The sequence below is a fragment of the Pristiophorus japonicus genome, chromosome 20 (genome assembly GCF_044704955.1).
Source record: "Pristiophorus japonicus isolate sPriJap1 chromosome 20, sPriJap1.hap1, whole genome shotgun sequence".
Classification (NCBI taxonomy): Eukaryota; Metazoa; Chordata; class Chondrichthyes; family Pristiophoridae; genus Pristiophorus; species Pristiophorus japonicus.
In genome coordinates this window covers 20,408,314-20,428,860 of record NC_091996.1, presented here as the reverse complement: position 1 = coordinate 20,428,860, position 20,547 = coordinate 20,408,314, and the positions used below count along the sequence as shown (strand labels likewise).

Genomic DNA, 20,547 nt, shown 5'->3' with positions numbered 1-20,547 from the left:
AAGGCAGAGCAGTGTTAAGTGCAGCGCATGGATAAGAAAAATAGACTCCACATGAACCCCATGTTGAAAGAGCTAAAGATGAAAATGAAATGGGCTTCAAGGTCTTGGTTACCTCAATGCTCAACATGTCCAACCAATTGGCAAAGCCAATAAGATGTTCAACTACATAGTGAAGACAATGGAATGCAAGATAGTGCCAGTAATCAAAATGTATAGTGCTCTGCTCAAGAAATCTGGACACGGGAGGCAATGCAGAGAAGAACCACAAGGGGGCATATGTTGTAAGGATAGACTTGAGAAACTTTGGCTTTGCAATCTAGGCACGGTAGTTGAAAGGCAATTTGTAGTTATAAAAGATTGGTACGGGTATGGAAAAACATAACTTGGTATCTGAGTATGCAATAACTCAAGACTGAATGCTGTAAACTCAACAGTTACCTGGCTCTACTTTATTAGGGCCCGAAGTGATCCGTTACAAGGAAGGTGGCTGGCCTTTTATACCTGGGGTGCGCACAGCCCAATGATCTGACACTGGCGCCACCTGGTGGCTAGTAAAACCAAGCATACATACATGACCGTATCCTACCTTAAATTAAACTGCCGAAGTAGTGAGGGGACACTGGATGGGAGGATTGAGTGGAGCATAAACGCCGGTTTGGGCTGTGGTCTGTTTCTTCTAGCAATTTGGGACACTTGTCACGAAATTCTTCCTTGCACAAAAAAGCAATTAAAGCGTAGATTAGATTTTCCAGATGGAACAACTGGAAGCAAAAACAGCTGATTGCTACAGTGGGCAGCCTTCATCCATGATCTTGATCGTGCGAAGTCAGCCTCGCAGGCACTTGCATGGCTCTGGTGCTGCAACACAAGACCCGCTCCAGACCAGGACTGGGGTCTGAGCAGGGTGGACTGAAAAAAGTTCAAATCGATTGAGATCCTGAGCAGTGGAGTGGAGAAAATGTTGCATTCTCCAAACATTTTGGTCGTCGATGCCATTTTTTGATTACCATGCGATGCTGAGACATCCTGACCTGATTCGGTGATTGCAAGCAAACTCAGTTCAACTGAAAAATGAGCTGTGCTGCCTGATACGGAGATGAGACATTCCAGCACGTTTTATGGAGGAGGAAGCAATTTAAGCATGAAGCACATTCTTCCCGCAACATACACCCGTTCACCATTAACCCCCTCTCGGCTGGAGTGGAGACTCGCCATTAACCCCCTCCGATGGGTAGAGTGGTGGCTGCCCTGGAATTGCTCATAACTTGTGTAACGATATCATCACTTGGAAGAGTGTGAAGTAATTTTTCACATCAGTGGTCGAACTGGACATAACCCATCAAATCCAGATATTTTTGCTAAATTTTAATTAAAAAAAAAAACAATGGTGTATCTCGACCAACCACATGGGTTCGCAGATCTGATGTGTTTTTTGGGTTGGAGGCAAACTAGAGGGTGGAAGGAGTTTTGTAACAATTTAATGCTGCAGGGGATTGAAGAAAAACTGAGAAATAGCATGTGGAGTTGGCATTTGGGGTTGGGGGCAGTTCTCCCATTGCTGCCCCCTGAAGTCTGAGCTAGCAGATATTGTAATGGCATTGACCATACAGCCGGCCGCTCCCACCCCCCTCAAAGCTTAGAAAAATCTGCACTAATTCCAAGGTACAAATGACAGTGCTGTTTTTAATGACTTGGTTAATGTGATTGTGTAAAATTTGTGCTATTTTAAATCTCAACTGTTTGTTTTAATATTCAAAGTAACTTCTATCCCTAGATTTGGTTCTGTGTCCTGATTTGAAGGTTTTTTTTATGGCAGACAACTCCACTTCCATTCGAATGGGTAATTCTACCAAACAGCTGCATATTTCTATACTAGGGTTAGACATTGACCTTCCCATAGGTCGGACTTTAAATTCGGCCCAGATTGATTTGATGTTCTGTGTCTGTACATAAGAACATAAGAAATAGGAGCAGAAGTAGGCCTTGCAGCCCCTTGAGCCTGCTCTGCCATTCAATAAGATCGTGATTGGTCTGATCTTGGCCTCGACTCCACTTTCCTGCCTGTTCCCCATAACCTTGACTTCACTATCGCTCAAAAATCTGTATCTTTGCCTTAAATATGTTCAATGACCCAGCCTCCACAGCTCTCTGGGGCAGAGAATTCCACAGCTTCACACCCCTCTGAGAAGAAATTCCTCCTCTCCTCATCTCAGTTTCAAATGGGTGGCCCCTTATTCTGAGACTATGCCCCCTAGTTTTAGTTTCCCCTGAGTGGAAATATCTTCTCTGAATCTACCTTGTCGAACCCCCTCATTATCTTGTGTCTCTAAGATTGTTATGCATGTAAACATTGTAACTATGTAAGACTTGTCACCAGAGGGCGCAACTGTTGGAGACCCAAGGGTCACCTGTGCAAGGGCGTATAAAAGGTTGTCTGCCATGCTGCTCAGGCACTCGAGTTGTATTAGAGATTAAGGTCATATCAGTTTTAGCTCACAGTACTCTGTCTTGTGGAGTTCTTCCATACTTAACAAAGATCACCTCTCATTCATCTAAAACGCCAATGAGTTATAGGCTCAACCTTAAGTCAACCCCTTCAATGACTGCTTCCACAGCTCGCTGGGGTAGAGAATTCCAAAGATTCATGACCCTCAGAAGAAATTTCTCCTCCTCCATCTTAAATGGGTGACCAATCTGCTGAGCACTCTTGATCTAATTCCAAGGGACCCACTCTCCAAAGCTGGCCCGGATTTGTCGCTAATGGGCGTGCTCGCTTCACAAGTCCACGGCATGGCCTGTGTGTGGGGAAATGAGGCAGATGTCACGACTGGTACATTTCAGGGATGTTCTTGCCACTGAGGCAGAGTAGGAGCTTTACGCTGCGTTTGGTTGGCTGACCTCTAACCTGGCTGTGCTTGACAGAGTGCCCAAAGCAAATCTTGTGAATGCCTCTGCTGCACAGGAGGGCAGGAAAGAATGGGAGAGCTATAGTGGTAGGTATTCTATTGTAAGGGAGATGGGCGTTTCTGCGGTCACAACCGAGACTCCAGGATGGTATGTTGCCTCCCTGGTGCAAGGGTCAAGGATGTCTCGGAGCGGCTGCAGGGCATTCTGGAGGGGGAGGGTGAACAGCCAGTTGTCGTGGTGCATATATGTACCGATATAGGTAAAAAGCGGGATGAGGTCCTACAAGCTGAATTTAGGGAGCTAGGAGTTAAATTTAAAAAGTAGGACCTCCAAAAGTAGTAATCTCAGGATTGCAACCAGTGCCACATGCTAGTCAGAGTGGAAATAGCAGGATAGTTAAGATGAATACGTGGCTTGAGGAGTGGTGCAAGAGGGAGGGATTCAAATTCCTGGGACATTGGAACTGGTTCTGGGGGAGGTGGGACCAGTACAAACCGGATGGTCTGCACCTGGGCATGACCGGAACCAATGTCCTAGGGGGAGTGTTTGCTAGTGCTGTTGGGGAGGGGTTAAACTAATATGGCAGGGGGCTGGGAACCTATGCAGGGAGACCGAGGGAAATAAAATGGGGGGCAGAAGCAAAAGATAGAAAGGAGAATAGTAAAAGTGGAGGGCAGAGAAACCCAAGGCAAAAATCAGAAAGGGCCACATTACAGCAAAATTCCAAAGGGACAAAGAGTGTTAAAAAGACAAGCCTGACGGCTCTGTGCCTCAGTGTGAGGAGTATTTGTAATAAGGTGGATGAATTAACTGCGCAGGCAGCTATTAACAATTATGATATAATTGGGATTACAGAGACATGGCTCCAGGGTGACCAAGGCTGGGAACTCAACATCCAGGAAGGATAGACAGAAAGAAAAAGGTGTGGTAGCGTTGCTGGTTAAAGAGGAAATTAACACTATAGTAAGGAAGGACATTAGCTTGGATGATGTGGAATTTGTATGGTTAGAGTTGTGGAATACCAAAGGGCAGCAAACACTAGTGGGAGTTGTGTACAGATCACCAAACAGTAGTAATGAGGATGGGGACAGCATCAAACAAGAAATTAGGGATTTGTGCAATAAAGGTACAGCAGTTATCATGGGCGATTTTAATCTACATATAGATTGGGCTAACTAAGCTGGTAGCAATGCAGTGGAGGAGGATTTCCTGGAGTGTATTACGGATGGCTTTCTAGACCAATATGTTGAGGAACCAACTAGAAAGCTGGCCATTCTAGACTGGGTGTTGTGTAATGAGAGAGGACTAATTAGCAATCTTGTTGTGCGAGGCCCCCTGGGGAAGAGTGACCATAATATGGTAGAATTCTTTATTAAGGTGGAGTGTGACAGTGTTAATTCGGAGACTAGGGTCCTGAACTTAAGGAAAGGTAACTTCGATGGCATGAGATGTGAATTGGCTAGAATAGACTGGCAAATGATACTTAAAGGGTTGACAGTGGATAGGCAATGGCAGACATTTATAGATTACATGGATGCACTTCAACAATTGTACATCCCTGTCTGGAGTAAAAATAAAACTGGGAAGATAGCTCAACCGTGGCTAACGAGGGAAATTGGGGATAGTGTTAAATCCAAGGAAGAGTCATTTAAATTGGCCAAAAAAAGCAGCAAACCTGAGGACTGAGAAATTTAGAATTCAGCAGAGGACGACAAAAGGTCTAATTAGGAGGGGGGAAACTAGAGTACGAGAGGAAGCTTGCAAGGAACATAAAAACTGACTGCAAAAGCTTCTATAGATATGTGAAGAGAAAAAGATTAGTGAAGACCAACATAGGTCCTTTGCAGACAGAATCAGGTGAATTTATAATGGGGAACAAAGAATGGCAGATCAATTGAACAAATACTTTGGATCTGCCTTAAAAATACTTGGGGTTCGAGGGTCTAGCAAAAAGGAAGAACTGAAGGAAATTCTTTAGTCAGGAAATTGTGTTGGGGAAATTGATGGGATTGAAGGCTGATAAATCCCCAGGGCCTGATAGGCTGCATCCCAGAGTACTTGAAGTGGCCCTAGAAATAATGGATACATTGGTGATCATTTTCCAACATTCAATTGACTCTGGATCAGTTCCTATGGACTGGAGGGTAGCTAATGTAACACCACTATTTTAAAAAAGGAGAGGGAGAGAGAAAACAGGGAATTATTGACCGGTTAGCCTGACACTGTTTGTGGGGAAAATGTTGGAATCAATTATTAAAGATGAAAAAGCAGTGACCGGATCGGTCCAAGTCAGCATGGATTTATGAAAGGGAAATCATGCTTGACAAATCTTCTAGAATTTTGAGGATGTAACTAGTAGAGTGGACAAGGGAGAACCAGTGGATGTGGTGTATTTGGACTTTCAAAAGGGTTTTGACAAGGTCCCACACAACAGATTGGTGTGCAAAATTAAAGCACATGGTATTGGGGGTAATGAATTGATGTGGATAGAGAACTGGTTAGCAGACAGGGCGCAGAGTTGGAATAAAAGGGTCCTTTTCAGAATGGCAGGCAGTGACCAATGGGGTGCCGCAGGGTTCAGTGCTGGGACCCCAGCTATTTACAATATACATCAATGATTTTAGATGCAGGAATTGAATGTAATATTTCCAAGTTTGCAGATGACACTAAGCTGGGTGGCGGTGTGAGCTGTGAGGAGGATGTTAAGAGGCTGCAGGGTGACTTGGACAGGTTGGGTGAGTGGGCAAATGCATGGCAGATGCAGTATAATGTGGATAAATGTGAGGTTTTCCACTTTGGTGGCAAAAACAGGAACCCAGAATATTATCTGTAGTGACAGATTACGAAAAGGGGAGGTGCAAGGGGACCTGGGTGTCGTGGTACATCAGTCATTGAAGTTTGGCATGCAGGTACAGCAGGTGGTGAAGAAGGCAAATGGCATGTTGGCCTTCATAGCTAGAGAATTTGAGTATAGGAGCAGGGAAGTCTTGCTGCAGTGTACAGGGCCTTGGTGAGGCCTCACCTGGAATATTGTGTTTAGTTTTGGTCGTCTAATCTGAGGAAGGATGTTCCTGCTATTGAGGGAGTACAGTGAAGGTTCACCAGACTGATTCCCGGGATGGCAAGACTGACATATGAGAGACTGGATCAACTTGGCTTGTATCCACTGGAGTTTAGAAGAATGAGAGGGGATCTCATAGAAACATATAAAATTCTGATGGGACTGGACAGGTTAGATGCAGGAAGAATGTTCCCAATGTTGGGGAAGTCCAGAACCAGGGGTCACAGTCTAAGAATAAGGGGTAAGCCATTTAGGACCGAGATGAGGAGAAACTTCTTCACTCAGAGTTGTTAACCTGTGGAATTCTCTACCGCAGAAAGTTGTTGTTGCCAGTTCGTTAGATATATTCAAAAGGGAGTTGGAGATGGCCAAAGGGATCAAGGGGTATGGAGAGAAAGCAGGAAAGGGGTACTGAGGGAATGATCAGCCATGATCATACTGAATGGTGGCGCAGGGCCAAATGGCCTGCTCCTGCATCTAATTTCTATGTTTAACATCCTTCGCCTTTTAATGAGTGCAAAGCATGACCGTATAACAATCGCTTGAAATCTCACTGATCTGGGTTTTTTTTCCTCCTTGGTCAGATTGAAGAAGTGCCGGGTGAACTGACCCAGGATGACTTGGCCACAGACGATGTCATGATTCTGGATACATGGGACATGGTGAGGTTACCAGCTCATCTGCTGTATCTGTATCTGCTCACGTGTACAAGGAGGCTGCAGTTCACAAGACCAGAGTTTGCAAGTGCCACCAACAACAACTTGTATTTATATAGCACCTTTAACATAGTGAAACGCCCCAAGGCACTTCACAGGAGTATTGAGTTGAAAAAATTTGACACCAAGCCGCATAAGGCAAAATTAGGGCAGCTAACCAAAAGCTTGGTCAGAGGTAGGTTTTAAGGAGCATCTTGAAAGAGGAGAGGTTTAGGCAGGGAATTCCAGAGCTTGGGGCCTAGACAATAGAAGGCACAACCACCAATGTTTGTGATTATAATCGGGGATACTCGAGTGCAGAGATCTGATTTTAGGGGGGATGGTGGGGAAGAAAGAGTTTATGGTTGTGGGGCTAGAGGAGATTAGAGATGGGGAGTGGCGAGGCCATAGAGGGATTTGAAAACCAGGATGAGCATTTTGAAATCCAGGTGTTGCTTAACCGCAGGCTAATGTAGGTCAGCGAGCACAGAGGTGATGGGTGAGCGGGACTTGGTGCAAGTTAAAACACGGGCTGCTGAGTTTTGGATCACCTCTAGTTTGGAGGCCAGCCAGGAGTACATTGGAATAGTCTAGTCTAGAGGTAACAGGCTTGGATGAGGGTTTCAGCAGCAGATGAGCTGAGGCACGGGCAGAGACTGGCATTGTTACGGAGTAGGAAATAGGCGGTCTTTGTTACCAGCCGATTGGAAAAACACTCGAGCTTTGCTCTGGATTGCATAAGAATGGTACTGTTCGTGGACTTGGGATGGACAAGAGCAGATCTATTCTCGTACAAAAACCTGCTATCTTCACAACCTGCAATATGCTATTGATGCCGAGCTGTTCATATCGTGGAAATCTGACAATGCAGGAGGTGCAACTGTGATTTAAATGGTTGCAAACCCATGGATGGAGTTGTATTTACATTTAGGAGCAGTATAGATTATGCAGTTACTGTAAGGAGTGGTTATTACTGCTGAGGTGAGTCACTTGCAGGTCACCAGCATTCTAACATTTTAAAAAGTCTCCATTTCTTTCTGTGCAAAGTGGAGTTTATTAAGTGTATCTGCTCTCGCTCCATTTATTTTTCATTTATATACTTTTTTTAAAGTCATTGGGTGCAGTGTAAAACGAGCAATATCCAATCAGCCACTAATTGGTCATCTCTCCCGATCTGAAATTCTATTGGTCAGTGGAAATATAAAAACCAGAAGTGATGTATAATGGGCAGCTTATCCAATCGCCCACAGTACAATTGCCTTGAGAGAAGCCATTTCCCTGGTGCAATCCAAGGGTTCACGTCCAACAGTGGGACCATCGTTTGCCATGACCGAGGGGTAGCAAATTATTGTCATCCAGCCAAGCACTGAGTGAGCGACTGCTGTAAAATACCATCAGTGATTGCTCAGTTTAATTATTGTCTAGCGAAGAGCAAATCGGGAAGATTAGATGTGGTTCTTTCCGTGATGAATTTAAGTTGTGGTTTCAAAGTTGTGTGTTTCCAGAATGCGAATGCGTCATTAGCCCAGGGAGTTGCAGGTTTTTTTAAATGTAGTTGCTGTCTGCTCTTTGACGCAGCTGATGGAGTTTGGTCTTGTTTCTAGGTGTTTGTCTGGATCGGTAAAGAAGCACAAGAAGAAGAAAAGACAGAGGCAACAACATCTGGTAAGGACGCCACACCTGGCCCCTCATTTAGTCTCATTCATTTTTTTAATTTGCCCTTTCAGTGCGTGTCACTTGTAACGTTTGGGTGTGAGGAGGCAATTTCCAAAGTTCAGTGTGGATACTCATCTAAACACACAATGTTGGAAATACTCAGCAGGTCAGGCAGTATCTGTGGAGAGGGGAACAGAGTTAGTGTTTCAGGTCTGACCGAGGATCACCGACTTTTCTTTCTCCACAGATGCTGCCTGACCTCCTGAGTCTTTACAGCATTTTCTCTTTAGTTTGGATCCCAATATTTTGCGCTTATATCTGTCATGTATATACTTCTGGGATCACTAGCCACTAGATGGCGTGACTGTTGGAGGCCATTGGGCTGCATGCACGTGTGTATAAAAGGCCAGCATTTTGTATATTAGTCACTTTAGGCCTTAATAAAGCAGAACCAAGGTTATACCTCTTGGAATTAAACAGTACTCAGTCTAACAGTTATTGCATACACAACAATATCCATCTGGATACTGTTGCTGTTATCTGGCCTCCTTAATGATGTGGACCTCCATGGGTGGTAATGGTTGGTTCTGCTGATGACTTGTGTTCAGCTGAACAGGTCTGAGGAAATTTTCCCTGTTGTGACTGGGTGCTGTGGGGAGGGGTGGTAATAAATCAGAAGGGGACTTTAATAGCAGAAATTTCCTGTACTTGCCTAAAAATATATAGCTGGTCCCAGCAGTGTTTGTTTTTTTAAACATGTTACTAATCCAAAGATTTGAATGGGTAATTGTACATCTTGATTTGTAATCACATGCCTGATGATTTTTTGTTTTGAATCATTTAAATATTAGCTTTGTTTGAATATGGGTGTTGGTGACTCTCAAATGTAATTTAAGTAAAGGAAGTTGGTATGGCTCTTAAACCAATCTTTGTTCAAGGTCGCTTGAGATTTTTTGTGTGGCTATCAAGGTGATGGATGTCTGTCCCTAGGGAATGGAACATTTTTCCATTTTGGGTACCCAGTGTTAATGGCGAGTCATCCCAGATCCAGTGTGGAACAGCCCAGCGCAGTGAACGCCCAACAATGAGGGCAAAACTGCTGTTGTGCATTTTGTGCAGCGATATCGGAAAAGGGAGGAACGACCGGATCTCTCTGTAGCAGTCGCTCTCCCTGACTGAATCACCATCCTCGAGCAATCCACCAGAACCAAAAGTCACCTTTCCCACGTGGTGTGGGAGATTACCTAGGATTGGGGCAGGGTGGGGGAGTGGGGGCGACCTGCACCCACTTAACATTTAATATAAAGCATGTACTGTCAGTGCAGAGAGGAGAGTGGGGTATATTCAGACAGATTTCCACTTTGCCACCCAGTCCTTCAAGGATTCCTGTGACGTGGAATTTCACATTTACGGTTCATTTGAATATCTCCTTCTGACCACCTCACATTTGGCCTCTGAACGTCTTTGAAGTTCTAATTTCCTTTTGTTCTAGTTGGTCAACAAAACTGTTTTTGAGCCTTTAGCCATGCCGTCCAGTGTGACACCACTGGCCCCAGATCACTGAATGATGGAACATCAAGGGAAATGTGCTGTGGCACAGGGCACTCGTGAGCTGTTCTGTGTTGAAGTGGCAGGATGTGAGCTTGCCTCTGTGACCCATTCCATTCTTCCACACCCTTCTGGTGATTGGGTACAGAGGCTGGTCAGGTGATCTCCACAGGGAGGGAGGGGGGGGATTGGGAAAGGATGAGTCACCGTGAGCCACTCTTCTCCCCATAGTGTAGAAGTAGCATCAGCAAAGACCACTGATGTAGATCACCCATCACAGCTGGGCTGAAGGTGCCACCTCTGACCTTGGTGTCCCTAGGTTGGGGAGGGTGTAATCAGCCAGGGTTTCCATACGACTGCTAGTTAGTGATGGCTGCTAAGAAATGTGTATTTTGATATTGGATCAGGACCAGACCAGCGCTCACACAGTCTACCTACAAGAGCAGGGAAGTTATGCTTGACCTGTACACACTGGGCCACAGCTTGAGTACTGCGTGCAGTCCTGGTCACCACATTACAGGAAGGATGTGATTGCACTAGAGAGGCTGCAGAGGAGATTTACGAGGATGTTGCCAGGACTGAAACTTTAGCCACGTGGAAAGATTGGATTGGCTGGGGTTGTTTTCCTTGGAACAGATGAGTCTGAGGGGAGATTTAATTGAAGTGAGTAAATTTACGAGGGGCCTAGATAGTGGCTAGGAAGGACCTATTTCCCTTGGCAGAGGGGTCAATAACCAGGGGGCATAGAGTTAAAGTAATTTGGTAGAAGGATTAGAGGGGAGATGAGGAAACATTTCACCACTGTTACGTATGCAATAACTCGATAGACTGAGTACTGTAAACTCCAGGTACAAACCTGGCTCTACTTTATTAGGGCCCAAAGTGATTACAATACATGATGGCTTGCCTTTTATACCTGGGCTGCACACGCAACCCAATGGCTTCCGACAGTGGTGCCACCTGGTGGCTAGTAATCCCAAACATACATACACAACGACCACCCAGAGGGTGGTGAGTCTGGAACTCACTGCCTGAATGGGTGGTAGAGGCAGAAACCCTCGGTACTTGGATGCACATTTAAAGTGCCGTAACCGACAGGGCTACGGACCTAGTGCTGGAAGGTGGGATTTAGCTGGGTGACTTTCGATTGGCACGGACACAATGGGCCGAATGGCCTCCGTCTGTTTGTAATTTTCTATGAACCGTTTCAGTCTATTGTCCGTCTGAGATTGATCACCTGGGGCAAGGTACCAGATCGCTGATGATGCCAAATTGCAACACAAGTCACTCCTCCAGGAGAGGACTGGAGATATATATGGGAGTGTGGATTGGTAGCAGGTGGGGGTGTAGAGGTAGGTACGGTTGCCAATCCTCCTAAGATTGTCCTGGAGTCTTCAAGAATGAAAGATTGATCTTGTAATGTATTTTCTTCATGGGTTTGTTGCTTAAGAATTCATAACAACACATTGCTATTAAGATCCAAGGTTTAACAATCTCACTACACATTACCACTTCATCCACTAGGCTCGTAACTGCATACCGTGGATGACCTAGACCCAACTGACTGGGGTTTTATCACATGACTGGCCAAGCCATTCAATGCAACAGCTCTACAAACCTGAGAGCATACACTCGGGTGCATACATTACAGAGCTCTTGGACACTGTTGCGAGTAACCCGGGAGAATAATCATGGGTTGTATTTGTTGTGTCTGCATGCCTGTTTACTGTGTGATGTCTAACACTCTATGCAACATTGAATGTACCCTTGTACTGTACACACCTTACCGGTACACTAGAGGGTGCTGTTGCTGGAGACCCAGGGGTTGCCTGCACACAGCAGGTAACCCAGTATAAAAAGGAACACCCAGCTTGTTGGCACTCAGGAACTGCTAATAAAGTACTGCAAGTCTGCAGAGTTTAAGCACCATACCCTGCCTCGTGGAGTCATTGCTAAAGGTGCCTGCATACACCATAACTGGCGACGGGAATACGGGATCACGAACTACACGCTCAACATGTCTAACCTCAGCAACTTTCAGCAATTTGCGGAGGGGGAGGATTGGGATGCTATTGTGGAAAGATTGGAACACTTCTTCATAGCCAACGACCTGGACGGGGGGACACGACCACACTACCGAACAAACGCAGGGCCATCCTGCTTAGCAGTTGTGGGCCCACCATCTACGGTCTCGTCAGGGACTTTCTCGCCCCAGAGCAGACAACCACCAAGAGCTATGAGGAACTTGTAACAATCATAGAGGAACAACTAAAACCGAAAGAAAGCATCCTTACAGCCAGGCACCGGTTCTAAATTTACCGGAGACCTGCGGGCCAAAAATTGCCAAATATGCTGCACACTGAAGAAGACTAGCTGCACCGTGTGAGTTTGGCGACCACTTTAATGAAGCATTAAGGGGCACATTTGTCATCGGAATCAGCCACGAAGGCCTCCTACACAAATTGCTCTGCTGACATTAGTCACCCTGCAGAAAGCAATTCAAGTGAGCCAGGCCGACATGGTTTCGGCCAGCGACTCCAGGCGAATACTAACCCAGGACTCTAAACCGGCGAGCGCAGTGCACCGCATGGACACTTCTAATGGCAGAAATGCTGCCCCAAGTCCCGCAACCCTGAGTCCGCCACATGGGGCAAACTGGATGGCCCCATGTTGGCGCTGTGGAGGAAACCACAGGGCCCACTAGTGCCGCTACAAAGACTATGCATGCAAAGAAAAAGGGCACCTTCAAAGAATGTGCAGAAAAGGCTGTACTCGCTGTCTCTGCGTTGGCTAATCACCGGGGCTCCGACACAAATGAAGATGTAGTTGCTCTAACCCTGGGAGAGGAGTATGGAATCTTTACCTGCTTCACCGGAACTTCTCCGTGGATGATGGAAGCAGACATCGATGGGGTCCCAGTCTCCATGGAGAGCGACACAGGCGAGCCAGTCTGTGATGAGCCAAAAGACCTTTGAAAAAATTTGGAGGAATCTTGCCACTCAACCAAAACTATCTCCTGTCCAGGCAAAGCTGCTCAGCTACACCAAAGGTAAAATCCAAATCATTGGCAGTGTAAACGTCCAGGTCTCCCAGGGCGGCGTGTTGCACAAACTCCCCCTGTGGATTGTAGCTGGTGACGGTCCCACGCTGCTGGGCAGGAATTGGATGAACTGGGTCCACATCAGGTGAAGTGGTGCTGTGGAAGAAAAGACCACCACAGCCTGCCTGCAGCAAGACCACAGAATGACTGCAGCACCACTAGCATGTGGGGAAGAAAGGAGCACCACAAAATGGCTGCTGCTTGGTGAGCAGCAGACCTGCATTCAAAATGCGAGTCAACGTGGAGGAGCATCATCTGACATTGAGCAGCCAATGAGATTTGAAAACTCCTTAAAGGAGACTAGTAACCAAAAAATTTTAAAGGGGAAGTTCCAACTATTTGAGTACATGGACTTTAAAGCTAAAAATGCAATTAAAGGGTGCAAGTATGAAAATGTATGCAATGTAACCATGAATTGTGATGCTGGTTTAACTAATGTGACTAATGAGATGAATGCAGGTGTCAGTAAGGTTAGGAACAAGTTTATTATGCTTAACAATAATGATGGAGATTGTGAAATGCCTAATGTAACCATGCCTGTTGAAACTAGGACACCCAAAAGTGATGCGAGTGCTAGAATATATAATGCAGGCTTGACTATGTGATCAGAGCCAAGGTGTCATGTATACCGGTAGGACACTGCCAAAGGACATTGGGTCCGACAGGGACCATGCTGATGCCAATGGAATCCCCCTGTGGGAGACCCCCAGGTCCAGCAGGCTACCTGACCATGTAGCCTGGACCTTTTGGAACGAATGATGCCCCTTGCAGGCCACACAGGCAGTGGGAGCAGACCCACTACAGGGACAGTGGTCAATGGGCAGCCCAGCCACCACCAATGGCAACCGGCACCAGACCAGCCCTACAGCCCCTGGCCACCAGGGTCAACACCAGAAATATGAGGTCAATACCCTCCAGCTTCCCTGGGATGACCTGATCCTCATCCCCATTGGTGGACAAGGAGCCCCACCCTGTCTTGTGGCCCTGCCCACCACCCCACAACTACCCACATCAGTGTATACACACCACCCACTGCTGCCGTGGCTACCTCCCCAAGGGATCCCATAACAGTGACACCCACTTGGTTTGTGAGAGGGAGGGGAAATATATGAGGCCAGCCTCCAGCACAGGGGTCACACCTGGCAACCCCACAACCCTCACCACAACCTCCCATCGTCCAACACTGATCACCTCCCCTGGTCATGACAACTAGGATATGAAAAATGCTCGGGGAAGGAGTATTGTGTATGCATGCCTGTTTACTGTGTGATGTCGAACACTATGCAACATTGAGTGTATCCTTGCACTGTACACACCTTACCAGTACACTAGAGGGTGCTGTTGCTGGAGACCCAGGGGTTGCCTGCACACGGCAGGTAACCCAGTATAAAATGGAACACACAGCTTGTTGGCACTCAGGAGCTGCTAATAAAGGACTGCAAGTCTGCAGAGTTTAAGCACCATACCCTGCCTCATGGAGTCATTACTAAAGGTGCCTGCGCGTACACTTTTTTAAAAAAATACCATCTCAAACATTTTTTTTGTTAATTCTAAACATTAGAGATGAAGGGGGGTGGTAAGAAAGGCTGTTTGGGTGGATCAGTTGGAGGTGGAACCTCTAGGAATATGTCCCACCAGTGTTGGCAACCTTGGGGTGGGAGGGGGGGGGGGAGTGTGAAGAAAGTGAGAAAATTAGAGGATCAATCTACTAACCTATCTTTTTATTGCTGCAAACTTGTGTGATGGTAACTACAGTTTGGTTAATTTGGTGACAGTTTGGTTTGGCTTTGGAGCGGAAAGGATGACATCAGAGGCTGTGGTGAAATAGGCCTAAAGCTTGGGGCTGGATTTTTCGTGCTCCTAATGTTTTGACAGCTGGTGAGAATGTTGAGGAGAACTGTGCAAGTCTGTTGGAGTACACACACTATAAATACAATGTAGTCATGCAATAACTGCTTTTTAAACTTAAACTTTTTTTAAATTGAAAAAGGAGTTAGATGAGGTCCTTACTGCTAGGGGGATCAAGGGGTATGGCGAGAAAGCAGGAATGGGGTACTGAAGTTGAATGTTCAGCCATGAACTCATTGAATGGCGGTGCAGGCTAGAAGGGCCGAATGGCCTGCTCCTGCACCTATTTTCTATGTTTCTGTTTCTATGAGAGAATGAGGAACTGTAGAGCTTTTATTCCCCTGTCTTTGTGTTTTGCTGTAGGATAGTAGATTGCCAACATGAGTCATCTAATACATTTAGTTTTGTGCCCTCCCTCACTCCCTCCCTCCCTCCCTCCCTCTCTCTCTCTCTCTCTCTCTCTCTCTCTCTCTCTCTCTCTCTCTCTCTCTCTCTCTCTCTCTCTCTCTCTTCTTTCCCCCCCCCCTCCCCCCCCCCCCCCATGATGGTAAATGACTGGTAGTTCGTCTTCAAAGTTTTGTTGCATTGTTTTGATGGATAGAAAGCTGTAGTGGAATGCCCAGGTACAGTAGCCGTCGCTTTATCTTGTGCACCTTTCTACTGAGTGAGCTGTACAGACGAATGCTTTGCACTATCCCGTGCTCGGCCGAGCTGTGTAAACAGTGTTGCAGTTACTTTTCTGCAAGGTGGTTCTATGCAGGATATTTACATGTTTGCTTCTGCTTTTAATCAATTGGGTTGATTCTAGTTTGCTGTGGTTGTTACCACCCTCTCTTGAGGTCATGCTAGGAAATCTCACCCCTGTGTGTTTTAGATACAATAACTGGGTCAGGTTCATGGACTGTTGTGCATACAATGTTAGTTTTGGGGTTTTCTAGCATCTCTGGGGCTTGTGCCTGTTTGAGCTATTGATTATTCACTGGAGCATTCCTGCAGCTGTATATCTTCACGGTGCAGGGTTATGTCCCTAATTAATGTTGGCCTTGTTCTGTGGCACCTGCCATGCCAGCGTGGGTAGCAACTACTGCCCATTAATAGTTTGAGTAGAAAGGCCAAATGGTTTGTGTTATATATGCAGACTTATAGATATACTCTGTAGTCACTATAGTTGCATAAGATGGAGTCATTCAGTGCATTACAGACAACAGTTTGTACTTGTGCTGTCTCAAAGGGATATGAGGATCGGGTGAGAAGGTCGAGTTGAAGTCTAAGATCGGCCATAGTATCAATATACTATGCTGGCACCACTAGAGGGTGCAACTGATGGAGACTGGGGTTTCCTGCCCCTGTGACAGAGGCTGTCCACCAGAGGGCACTGCAGTGGGAGACCTGAGGGTCACCTGCATAGATTTGCAGGGTCCAGTATAAAAGGCTGCTCACCATGCTTGTGCCTCACCCTGGAGTTACGAATAAAGGACCATACCTTATTGATAGTACATCAGGTAAACACTTTAACATAATAAAACATCCCAAGGAGTGTCACAGGATTATTGAGACAAAATTTGACATCGAGCCACAAGGGCAAACTATGGCAGGTGACTCGGAAGTAGATTTTAAGTATCATTAAAGGAGTAGAGAGATTTCGGCAGGGAATTCCAGAGCTTCGGGCCCAGGCAACAGAAGGCATGGCCACCAATGGTTGAGCAATTATAATCGGGGATGCTTGAGGGCAGAATTAGAGGAGTGCAGATATCTCTGGGGTGGGAAGATTGTGTTTGTGGGGCTGAAAGAGATGGGGAGGGGCAAGGCCATGGAGGGATATGAGAATTTTGAAATCTAGGCTTTGCTTAATATTTGTGTAAGGTGGGTTGTTCATACTATGTTCCATCCGCGCTCCAATTTTCCGTGCAGTTTGGTTAGTATAAGCGCAGTGACTCCACCTGTTCCTTAACCATGTAGTTTTGTAGAATCTGGACATCATTCGGGGGGGGATTTAAAAATTCAGCAGCTCTTCATACCAGTTAAGTTGCTGTCTGTGGCGATGCAAAGACTCTAGTTGCCCCTTTTTAGGACGGCGTCGGAGTAATTTTCTTGCACTCGAGGTTCGAGGTGTGTCCCGATGGCTGTGTAGTGATTTGTGAATGTTCAGTTCAGTAGTTTAAAAAAAAAAAAAAAAAAAATTTAATCTCTCATTTGAAAAATCATTATCTGAAGGAAGGGATTTTGAAAGTTTGGGCACTTGCAGAGTTTTTATTGTGATTTTTGTGATATGGTAACAGACAACTAATGCCAGAAGGCTGTAATGACTCAAAAGATTTGTTACTGTAAACTGCCTCGGGTGCAAACCTGATCGAACTTTATTCGCGCCCAAAGTAACTAGCGTGACGATGGTACCAGCTCGCTTGTATATCAGTGACCGCGCACGCGCGCGTACAGCCTGATGACCTCAGTCAGTGGCGCCCCCTGATGTCTTGTGACCCCAAGCATAAATACATAAAGGCTTATTGTACAAATTTGGTGTGTGGGTCCGTGGACCTGAATGTGGGGTTGATTTGCTACAATCGCCTTTGATTGGATTTTTTTTTTTGAACCTGAAGTTTATTTTGGTATATTTCTGTCTGGAGTGGGGGAATTTAATAAAAAGTTGTTTTTTTAACCACTGTGTAAATTTTTAATTGGCGATGACTATTCGGTGATATCTGGGCATGTGATCAATCACACCACAGTTGAAAAAGTGTAACTCTGGAATTTTCTTTTAACCACCGTGCTTCTGAGAACACTCCTTTGGGTAAAGAACTTTTATTTTTTTTTAAAAAGGTGGGAGCAGAGGTCAAAGTGAGAATGTGGTTTAGATCACTGCATCATCCTGAGGAATCGAAACAGTGTGCTTTTTATTATTGCGTGAAAGGGTGTGAAGAAATTAAATTGAGGAAATATCATAACCCCTCCCTCTGACTCAGCAAGTAAAATCTGCCAGGTGCGGTGGTACTGCTGCTTATGGATTGGGAAAGTCCCCAGTCCCATCCCTGGTCTGTGCTGAGTGACTTAATGGGCAGCAGTATGGGAGCTGCTTTCAGTTGTGGCTACAAAGGGAAAGTGTGAGGGGGTTTCCAATCCTGCTTTACAGCCCTGTAAACCCCCCCCCCCCACCCTGCCCCCTCTTTGCTGGGAAGTGTGTGCATGCACGTTGCATGGGGACAGGATTAGGCTTGGCTCCTGTGAATAGCCTGCTAACACTTTCTGTCCAAGCAGAGAATGAAGGATGATGCACAGAACAGTAAAGTGAACACATGTCTGCAATCTACCACCTTCCCCCAGATCTCCTTTTACGCAGCAGCAAGTCCAGAAGCCAATTAATCAATAATCTGTGTCCTGCAGGGCTTTTAATGTGGGGGAAAAATGTTCAGTAGCAATGCTATGGAAAGAGATGACTGTCTGTCTTGTTTTCTTCCTGTCTCCCATCTAGCGCAAGTCTACATCGAGACTGACCCTGCCAACCGTGACACGAGGACACCAATAGTGACCATCAAACAGGGCTTTGAACCGCCCTCCTTCACTGGCTGGTTCCTGGGATGGGATTATGATTACTGGAGTGTTGACCCCCTCCAGCGGGCCATGGCTGACCTTGAGCTGTCGTAAACTGCTGGGAGCGTTTCCCACTGGCGTCCGCGCTTTCGATGGCATTTTAAGGAGCTTTTGAAGAAATAACCGTTTCTCCAGCGATGAGCACTGCTGCTTCCTCTACACAATGTTTTTTGCTGTGCAATATTTAGGCTGTGCATCGCTGCATGCGATGTGATATCTTGTGCTTCCCAAAGCTTTCGATAATAAAGATTGACATTTTTGGAGCAGAATCTGGTCTGGTTTCTATGCCCCAATTGGACTTGCACTCCTTTCCCGGTGCAACGGTCACATAACCCCTATATAACTTGACTTTATATAGCGCCTTTCACGACCAAACGTGCTTTACAGCCAGTGTAGTACTTTTGATGTGTCGTCACTATTGTAATGTTGGAAATGCAGCTGGTTTGATAACATAAGAACATAAGAATTAGGAACAGGAGTAGGCCATCTACTCCCTCGAGCCTGCTCCGCCATTCAACAAGATCATGGCTGATCTGGCCGTGGACTCAGCTCCACTTACCTGCCCGCTCCCCGTAACCCTTAATTCCCTTATTGGTTAAAAATCTATATCTGTGATTTGAATACATTCAATGAGCTAGCCTCAACTGCTTCCTTGGGCAGAGAATTCCACAGATTCACAACCCTCGGAGAAATTCCTTCTCAACTCGGTTTTAAATTGGCTCCCCCATATTTTGAGGCTGTGCCCCCGAGTTCTAGTCTCCCTGACCAGTGGAAACAACTTCTCTGCCTCTATCTTGTCTATCCCTTTCATTATTTTAAATGTTTCTATAAGATCACCCCTCATCCTTCTGAACTCCAATGAGTAAAGACCCAGTCTACTCAATCTATCATCATAAGGTAACCCCCTCATCTCTGGAATCAGCCTAGTGAATCGTCTCTGTACCCCCTCCAAAGCCAGTATATCCTTCCTTGAGTAAGGTGACCCAAACTGCACGCAGTACTCCAGGTGCGGCCTCACCAATACCCTGTACAGTTGCAGCAGGACCTCCCTGCTTTTGTACTCCATCCCTCTCGCAATGAAGGCCAACATTCCATTCACCTTCCTGATTACCTGCAAACTAACTTTTTGGGATTCATGCACAAGGAGTGTCATCCAGGTTGGGTGGCACGGTTTAATGTTTTATGTTTTTCAGATAAACTCCAAAGAGTTTCATGCACAAGGACCCCCAGGTCCCTCTGCACCACAGCATGTTGTAATTTCTCCCCATTCAAATAATAATCCCTTTTACTGTTTTTTTTTTTTTCCCCCAAGGTGGATGACCTCACATTTTCCAACATTGTATTCCATCTGCCAAATGTTAGCCCATTCGCTTAACCTAACTAAATCTCTTTGCAGCCTCTCTGTGTCCTCTACACAACCCGCTTTCCCATTAATCTTTGTCATCTGCAAATTTTGTTATATTACACTCTGTCCCCTCTTCCAGGTCATCTATGTATATTACAAACAGTTGTGGTCCCAGCACCGATCCCTGTGGCACACCACTAACTACTGATTTCCAACCCGAAAAGGACCCATTTATCCTGACTCTCTGCTTTCTGTTAGCCAGCCAATTCTCGATCCATGCTAATACATTTCCTCTGACACCGCGTACCTTTACCTTCTGCAGTAACCTTTAGTGTGGCATCTTATCGAATGCCTTTTGGAAATCTAAATACACCACATCCATTGGTACACCTCTATCCACCATGCTCGTTATATCCTCAAAGAATTCCAGTAAATTAGTTGAACATGATTTCCCCTTCATGAATCCATGTTGTGTCTGCTTGATTGCACTATTCCTATCTAGATGTCCCGCTATTTCTTCCTTAATGATAGCTTCAAGCATTTTCCCCACTACAGATGTTAAACTAACCAGCCTATAGTTACCTTCCTTTTGTCTGCCCCCTTTTTTTTTAAACTGAGGTGTTATATTAGCTGCTTTCCAATCTGATGGTACCTCCCCAGAGTCCAGAGAATTTTGGTAGATTATAACTAATGCATCTGCTATAACTTCCGCCATCTCTTTTAATACCCTGGGATGCATTTCATCCGGACCAGGGGACTTGTCTACCTTGAGTCCCGTTAGCCTGTCCAACACTAATCCCCT

At 45.8% G+C, this 20,547-nt stretch overlaps 1 protein-coding gene across 2 annotated transcripts in view; it reads left to right on the top strand.

Moving 5' to 3' along the window:
* Positions 1-18,669, top strand: part of LOC139232425 (gelsolin-like) — an 80,527-nt gene extending 61,858 nt beyond the window's left edge. For both annotated transcript variants that reach the window (XM_070862582.1, XM_070862581.1), the window contains 3 exons: positions 6,553-6,630; positions 8,268-8,328; positions 18,282-18,669. In XM_070862582.1, coding sequence (XP_070718683.1) covers positions 6,553-6,630; positions 8,268-8,328; positions 18,282-18,454 — 312 coding nt within the window. In that variant the 3' untranslated portion in view covers positions 18,455-18,669. The remainder of the gene's footprint in view (positions 1-6,552; positions 6,631-8,267; positions 8,329-18,281) is intronic.
* The last annotated feature ends 1,878 nt before the right edge of the window (positions 18,670-20,547 follow it).